This window comes from Cephus cinctus, unplaced genomic scaffold, assembly GCF_000341935.2.
Source record: "Cephus cinctus unplaced genomic scaffold, Ccin1 Ccin1_scaffold0465, whole genome shotgun sequence".
Classification (NCBI taxonomy): Eukaryota; Metazoa; Arthropoda; class Insecta; order Hymenoptera; family Cephidae; genus Cephus; species Cephus cinctus.
In genome coordinates, this window is record NW_014333141.1 from 611 (window position 1) to 9,540 (window position 8,930).

At 36.6% G+C, this 8,930-nt stretch overlaps 1 protein-coding gene across 1 annotated transcript; it reads right to left on the bottom strand.

Moving 5' to 3' along the window:
- Positions 1-1,933: 1,933 nt before the first annotated feature.
- On the bottom strand, positions 1,934-7,767 carry LOC107268091 (lysosomal acid phosphatase; the record flags this gene model as incomplete). The annotated part of the gene is given in 4 exon segments (XM_015740480.2): positions 1,934-2,238; positions 2,364-2,413; positions 7,060-7,242; positions 7,528-7,767. Coding segments are annotated over 4 exon segments (510 nt in total), but the record flags the coding sequence as incomplete, so codon positions are not given.
- Between the last annotated feature and the right edge of the window lie 1,163 nt (positions 7,768-8,930).

An 8,930-nucleotide genomic window follows, 5' to 3' on the forward strand; every position in this document is an offset into this window, starting at 1 on the left:
CCAGAGATGTTGTGCAATTCTGCGAGATAACGTTCGAGGTCAAACGGGCTGAGGGTTGACGTCCGAGACCTGCACGAACGTGCACGAATCCGTCGAAGCTTCTGGAAGGCTTTCCGGGGTGGGGGGCAAGGGGCTGTCTCAAAACGTCGAGCGAGAGGACCGCCGGCTCTGGGAGCGAACCTTCCCGACTTAGCATGGACACGAACCGTCGAAGCTTCCAGAATGTTCTAGAAGGTTCTAGAATGTTCTAGAAGGTTCTCGATCGTGCGTAATTCCTAGAATCGAGCGCAAAATTCCCGGATTGTGACGCAAAATTCCCGGAATCGAGCAAAAATTCTTGGAATCGAGGGTTCTGATGACGTCACTTTCAGAAATCGTAGAGCTCACGACAGCAACTTAGCACGGACACCCACCTTCGAAGGCTCTGAAGTGTCGGTATTATGTCGGTGCAGGAATCTATATCCAGAACTCCCAAACTTATACTACTATGATCGGGTCTCGAACCCGAGACTCTCGCACGTTGTCTCGTTACCATGCACGTATGATATTCAGTTACCGTGACGTACAGATTGGGAAAACTGTATTTCAGTTGTTATACACGTTTGGAGGTTGCTTAGAGTACTCTGATACATACGCTTAACCAATCAAAAACGTGGGTATGGTTCGAAGCTTCTCCGTCCAGGTGACGCGTCGACAATAGAAAACACACGCTTTACAGTGCCACCCGGTATAATCCATGCGTCTCACAGAGCTCACGAATATCACGCGTAGTATATCTATATATACTCGACCAATCAAAAACGTGGGTATGGCTCGACGGCCCTCCACTCAGGTGGCGCGTTTACTCCAAAATAAAATTGGTTTCAAGAATATCGGCCCATTGGCAATCTCCCTATTCATCTCTGGTTGTACTATGTGTTGGAATATGGCTAGAAACAATTAACGACTTGTCAGCTCTATTCAGAGTCATTTACTAACGCATCGCTTGTATCTTTTGCTGGTTATAAAGGCATTAAAAGTAAACCTGCGTTGTATTTTACGGGACTCATTTTCTACAGGTTATGGGCCCAGAAAAGTAAAATAGTGCGATGATATAAAATAACGAAGTAAAAGTGTAAATTAAAAGTTGATTGAGTCAGAAACAGAACTTTTTTCTTTACGGGGAAGTTCTTTTCACAGTCATCGTGACTACGATAGAGATATCACCGTTGAAGAAAAAAATTACGACACGTGGAAAATCCACGCCATAAGCGCTGAAGAATTGAAACATATAAGTGGATGCAATACATCTGCTGAAGTTTGGACGAATTTGAAGAATCTTTAGGGTTCATTCAGACCGAAAGCAGCGGGAAGCGAGAAGCGAGCAGCAAACAGCTTGAAACTTTAGAATAGAGTGGTACCTCTTTCCAACGTACATACGCATAGGAATATTGTGATTGGTCGTGATGTTAAATTGTAACAAAGGAGACTACATGTATGTAACATAAAACGAGGCTATACCACGGGCTATACACATTTCATCTGATGCCGAATTCAAAATTTATTTCAAACATGAACTATGATGTGAAGTAGGGTTGCCATCATCTTTTTGCTATGTCGCTGCTACGGAAAGTTGAACGTTGATCAACTTTCCAAAATCGCAGTCCAAGCATTGGAATCTGCTTAGTAATGAAGTCATGTTTTAAGAAAAATTATGTATTATTATTTTCAATGTAGTATACTTGACTCTATATACGTAATTAAGGCAAATAACTTATTTCTTAATGCTTTAATACGGTTACCTAATATAAAAAGGCAGAAAATGTAGTTTCGCGGCCAAGATTCCGTTGCTCGCTTCCCGCTTCCCGCTGGTTTCGGTCTGAATGAGCCCTTACGAATCCAAATAACTTATTTCTTAATGCTTTGTTGCCATCATCTTTTTGCTATGTCGCTGCTACGGAAAGTTGAACGTTGATCAACTTTCCAAAATCGCAGTCCAAGCATTGGAATCTGCTTAGTAATGAAGTCATGTTTTAAGAAAAATTATGTATTATTATTTTCAATGTAGTATACTTGACTCTATATACGTAATTAAGGCAAATAACTTATTTCTTAATGCTTTAATACGGTTACCTAATATAAAAAGGCAGAAAATGTAGTTTCGCGGCCAAGATTCCGTTGCTCGCTTCCCGCTTCCCGCTGGTTTCGGTCTGAATGAGCCCTTACGAATCTGATGGACCAACGCGAAAAGCGATGTTGCTGGAAGAATTAATCCATCATAAGGCAAGTGATTCTCAAGATATAAGGGATTAAGTAGCAAATTTCTTTGATAAAATTAACAAATTGGAGGCTATGGAGATTAAAATTCCATAAGAAATGATTACCGTTCTTCTATTGTCAAGTGTGCCAGAATCGTTCGAGTCTTATCGCGTGGCTATGAAATCACGAAAATAATTAGCAACTCCAGATGAATTGAAGATAAAAATATTGGACGAATATCAAGCAAGAAGACATGGAAACGATGAAAAATCGGAAGCGCTATTCGTCACAAACCAGCAAGCGAAAGATAGGAAAACGAAACTAATGGAATGCTTGTTCTCATATATGTATATACCAATACACGCGTTTAAGTAGAGGAGCAAGGGACATATGTGTGGCTTTGTACATGTGTACCCGATAGTTTTGCCTGTATGCATATACGTGTAATACGTTCCATTATCGGATCGAATGCTAGTGTGCTGAAGAGTTCAGTCAATCGAGCCCGAGCCTCTCTCGAGTGCAAAGTAAAAATAGAGACCGGAGTCTTGTAATATATTTAAAACATAGTAAACGTATCATTCTATTATTTCGTACGAGATTGACTGATCTTTATTTATTACCCCTTCCACCTGCATGCAAATACATAAAACAAATTTGCTAATAGAAACAAAAATATTTTAAATTTAATTGTCATAATTGTGGCAAAAAAGGCCATATGGCAAAGGACTGTAAGTTTCGAAAACCTGAAGAAAAGAAAAGTGATTATGTTACGAAATATGCTGAAGTTGTCATGAATGCTGTTGCAAATCGAGAAGAACGATGGTGTCTAGATTCTGGTGCATCTTCACACATGTGCAACGACGAAAGAAAATTCGTAAAAATAAATGAACCTGTCACTCGAAAACTGAATTAAGCATCGAATGATTCTACTTCCATCAACGGAGTAGGCACTGTAAATATTGACGTTGGAAATAATGTTACAGCTAAACTCGAAGATACCTTACACGTCCGTGACCTTCGGTCTAATCTACTATCCGTTGCAAAGATTACAGATCATGGATTCGAGGTTAATTTTAAAAAGACCGAAGTATCAGTTATCGATTCAAAAAACAAAAGAAGCGTGGTTATTGCAAAAAAAGATGGTAATTTGTATTTTCTACAAGAGTCGATAAAAGAAGCAGCGATCGCGCAAACAGGGCTGTCCAGTTTACAGACGTGGCATGAAAAATTCGGTCACCTGAAAAGAAAAGACCTCAGGGAACTAATTCAAAAGAAGAAGGTCCACGGAATCAATATTAAAGGCGAAGGAGAGTTAGCAACTTGTGAGATCTGCGTACGAGGTAAACAGACACAGACTCCATTCAAAGAATCAAGCACACAATAAGCTGATATTTTATAACTAATACATTCCGACATTTGTGGACCGATACGATGTGCATCTCTATCGGGTTCGAAATATTTCGTCACTTTTATAGACGATAAATCTAAGTGGTGCGAAATTTATTTCCTGAAGGCGAAGAGCGAATTATTTGATAAATTTGTAGAATCCAAAGCGAAAGTTTAAAAGCAGACCGATAGAAAAATTAAAATTCTGCGATCCGATAATGACGGAGAGTATTGGAACTGGAGGTACATGGAATTCAACATTAACGAACGGTAGAATATACACCTCAGCAAAACTGAATTGCTGAGCACAAAAATTGTACGTTAGTTGAGATGGCATTCAAAACTTTCAGCGAATATTTGGGTTCAAGTTATCTACACTGCATCGTACGTAAGGAATAGGTGTCCATCAAGAAGTTTAAACGGTGATACTCCATATAAAATTTGGTTAGAAAAAATACCAACAGCTGTATATTTTCAAAAATTTGGGGTAAAGGACTAAAAGGACTAAATTCTGCTCAGACGGAACGTAGTGAAGGGTTTTACTCAAGAACGCTACGTAGACTATAACGAAACACTTTCTCCAGTTACTCGAGCCAGTTCGGTTCGTACTGTTATAGGACTGGCAGCGGAACTTGACCTTGAAATTCAACAATTAGATTTCGTTAGTGCGTATCTAAATGGCGAATTCGAAGAGGAAATCTTTATGGATTTTCCTGAAGGGTTGTCGACGATACTTAATTCACACGATTTATCGAAGAACAAGATGTGTCTTCTAAAAAAGTCTATATACGGATTGAAACAATCGGGACGACAATAGTACAGAAAACTAGACCAGCGACTGATAGAGCTGGGAATGAAATCATCCGGCGCTGATACTTGTGTTTACATGCACAAACGGAACAAGAAATTAACGATAGTTTTAATTTACGTCGACGATCTGATTATTGCTTCGAACGAGAAAAAAAGGACGGAGGAGTTGAAAGAATGCCTATCGAAATCTTTAAAGATGAAGGATCTAGGCACATGTCTGTCTGCGTCTCGAACTCTCTCAAAACGACGAAACGTAAACCATCCGCATGACTCAAAAGAAATATATTCAGAATATACTCCAACGATTCAACATGAAAGATGGCAAGTCTGTAGCAACTCCTATAAATTCCGCCGTGAAGTTAACGAAGAAGATGTGTCCGATCTCCCAAATCGAGAAGAAAGCGATGGAGAAGATCCCCTACAGGAACCTTGTTGGATCATTAATGTATTTCATAACTTCTATACGTTCAGATATAGCCTATGCTGTGAGTAGTTTCAGCCAGTACAACGAAAACTCAGGCGAAGAACACTGGAAAGCTCCAAAACTCGTCTTGAGATATTTAAAAGGGACCCAAGATTTGGTTTTGACTTTTGAAATAACAAACAAGGAATTCATTGGTTATGCAGACGCTGATTGGACTATTAACATTGATGATAGATGATCCTATACCGGTTTTGCTTTCAAATTGGCAGGAGCAACGATAAATTGGTCATCACGAAAACCGTTGCGTTGTCAACAGCTGAAGCCGAGTACACTACCGGTCAAGAGTTTAGGTTCACCTTGTTCTCTTTGTAACGGTCCCATGACTGCAGTTTGAAAAACATCACATTTAGAAGCAATTTTTCGCGTTGAATAACCTTCTTCGTGTAACGCCACAATGACTGCTCGTGTCTCTACACTCAGCTCTGCTTTTCGACCCATTTCTCTACGATTGACACATAAGCCTGTATTCAGAACTCGCTTTTAGTGCTAATAGCGCGCTTTTAAATTTTTTCTTAGTGACTTTTAACTACAAGCCACTCTGTTAGTGACTTTAAGAGCGAGTTGTGAATACGGACTATAAAAAATGGTTTTCTTCACATTTCAATAATGAGATGATATTTGTCGAATTACGTCAATTTAAATATAAATTTTTCTTTAACAGTAACGATTTTCAATATGAAAAATGTTCTACTTACCTTTTTCTAAAGAAAAATATGAAAAACAATTGGAAACATAACTTTTGGAAAGAGCTCTCGCAGCACTAAGATGTTACGCGTAATACGCACTAGACGCATCGAGAGAATGCAACCTGTCATAACAAGTTTGTGCTCGATCTACGCGTCTCCCAAACGCGAAACTCCCTCCTACACTCTGATCAGTAGCGTGTATCGACTTGTTATAGGTAAAACGCACGTGCTTGACAAAATTCACTGAGTAGCCGACTTAATTGTGTAGAATTCAAAAATAAAGCAAGTGAACTTAAACTTTTGACCGGTAGTGTATATCTTTTACTAACACATCGCTTGTATCTTTTGCTGATTATAAAAGCAATAAAAGTAAACCTGCGTTCTCTTTTACGGAACTCATTTTCTACACTATGGTCATACACCTCATTTCAATTCTTTCAATAAAATAACATAGTAGTATAGTCTGTCGGTGAATTTCTCTCATTTTCCCCCCTATTCGTTTGTTAACTAATATCATTTTTGTACATTTTCAAATATGACCATAAATTTAAGTCAGACTATAGCTACTGGACTAATTTATCAAAAAAATATTACATTTTTCTAGTTGCATCATTTTTATAGAAAAATCTATGTCGAATCTGAAGATTCAGTACAGATACAACGCAGTACTTATCACAGTACAAAATTAACAATTTCCAATTTGTTTAAACTGAATTTAATATTTTAATAGTTCATGTACGCTTAATAAATGTAGGACAAATCTTGTTGACTTATTTGATCCGACTAGGGTATGTAACCCCTTAAGGCGGTGCCATCCGTTTTACCAACAAATACAATCCCGATGGTCAAAATACCAACAGACAAAATACCGAACAATTAAAATACCGACAAATGATAATCCCGACATATTAAAATACCGATATTTAAAATCCCGAAATTTAATCGCGGAGCGAGTTTGCGAACAGAGCCTGCATTTAGTAAGTTCTTTAGGTTTTCTAGGTTCTTAGGCGATAGGCTTAGAAAATGACATGAAGATTTCGAAAGAAAAATGTTCCATCGTCACATAGCTTCCTCTATGAGGAAACAAAACAAGAAGAAAGAACTGAACTAGAAAATAACTCATTGCAATGTCGTAAATCCATTCAGAAGCAAGGAAAGGGAAAGACAAGAAATGTGCAATTTTCAATATGACATACATTGGAACAAATACATAAATCAAAATTTTAATTTGCTTCCATTATTCCCTATGAAATTATCACGTAATAGCTTAAAAAGAAATTCAATTCTATGTATATTCAAAGTTTTGTGCTGGAAATTCCTACATATCACAATTTCTTCACGATTCATGAACCATGAAAATAGTCATGTTGGTTTGGTAGTATACCCACTGCTTTTAATAAATAATTAATTTCCTATTATGTTATGAAACAGTATATGAGTTAAAAACTGTCAAACCTCAGCTCTGAGAGTGCCATAGAGGGACCATATATCATCTGGATTCCTAATATTTAGACCAGTGAAATTTCTGAGTTCTTGATACATTAATTCATTTTCTTCTTGAAGCTTTATAATTTCAGCAGACTTCATTACTCTGTCCAATTCCTGAAAATAGGCTGGACATGGAGTCGTCAGAAGAAGCTAGAATTAAATATAAATATTATCACAGAACATAAACAGTTAAATAACATTTTTTGTACTCAAATTCTTGCAAAGGAGATACTAGGAAACAGGGCCAACCTAATAGAATGATGTACTCAATGGGCATGAAGCAAACAGCAACTAAAAATGGTAAAGTCAACATACAGATTCAAGAGGAGAAAATTGCATCATAGAATTCAGTAAAACAGAGAATACCTGAGGACTGGCCCTCTTTATGAGTGTCCCCTTGGTATCATGGTAGAAAATAAATTGTACAAATTATACATTATCTTTATCTTTAGGCTCGTAATGAAGAATAACAGGCTGCCATGGCAAATCCTCTTTAAAGATTTGATTTTGTTCAGGTCTCCAAAGAGCAGCAGCTTCTAACATAGCAGACATTTTTGTTCTATCCACCTCTGTGCTGCGTAGATAAAATATATCTGGGCTATAAACAGTACCCAAAAGTTTACCATATCTTTTGCGAAGATAAAGCCCTTGATTATACTGATTTAATTTACCCTCCTGCAAAACAAAATTAAATTATAAGTTGGACTTGTTAAGAAACTATTACATTTTAGAATTATGAACATGCTCTTTTAAGGGCATATTCCGTAATTGAACCACGGTTGCAGTTATTAAATCCCCTAAAAAACACTTACGTGTAAAAAACTACGCCAAGTACAGGATTGCTGTGAATTCCTCTAACAAAAAGTATTGATATCATATTATTGAGGCCAAGTACATAAGTCACTACATGTTTTCCTATTATATGATCTAGCACTGGCCCATCATTTTAATTATATTTTCAATATTTCCTATAACGTCTTTGCTACTCTTTTATGTTACTACTGCTTCCCGTATTTAATTATGATTTAATGGTGATTTAATAATTAAAAAAACTTTAGGTGATTCCTTATCGAGTACTACGTGGCGGGTCCGTGCATTTCTTGATATAAATTTGGTACAAAACCAGTACCAATTGTCTATAGAAAGCATATTAACAATAACTCGTCAAAAATAAACACGGTAAAAGCTTAATAACAAACATACAGCATTAGAATACTATGAGCACGTATAAAGAGTAAGTACTTTGGAATTCCTGGCACAGACCCGCCAAGTAGTACTCGATAAGGAATCACCTAAAGTTTTATTAATTATTAAATCACCATTAAACCATAATTAAATACGGGAAGCAGCAGTAACATAAAAGAGTAGCGAAAACGGTATAGGAAATATTGAAAATATAATTAAAATGATGGGCCAATGCTAGATCATATAATAGGAAAACATGTAGTGACATATGTACTTGGCCTCAATAATATGATATCAATACTTATTGTTAGAGGAATTCACAGCAATCCTGTACTTGGCGTAATTTTATACATGTTAGTGTTTTTTGGGGGATATCACAAGTTTTTGTTGCTCAATAGAATATATGAAAAAAGTTTTAAACACTGAAATCTGCATTGTTAAACAAATATAAAATATAAATACATTGCAATATCACTAATCAGATAAATATATTGCATTGTCGAAAATGTTAAAAGCTATATAAATGTAATTTATAAATTGATTTTTCTTAGAAACACAAAAATATATATAAATTTGAAAGGAAAATATATTGTTAAATGTAAAATGAAATTCATTTAGAAAGAAGTTGAGTCATTTAGGAATTTCGTAAGCTT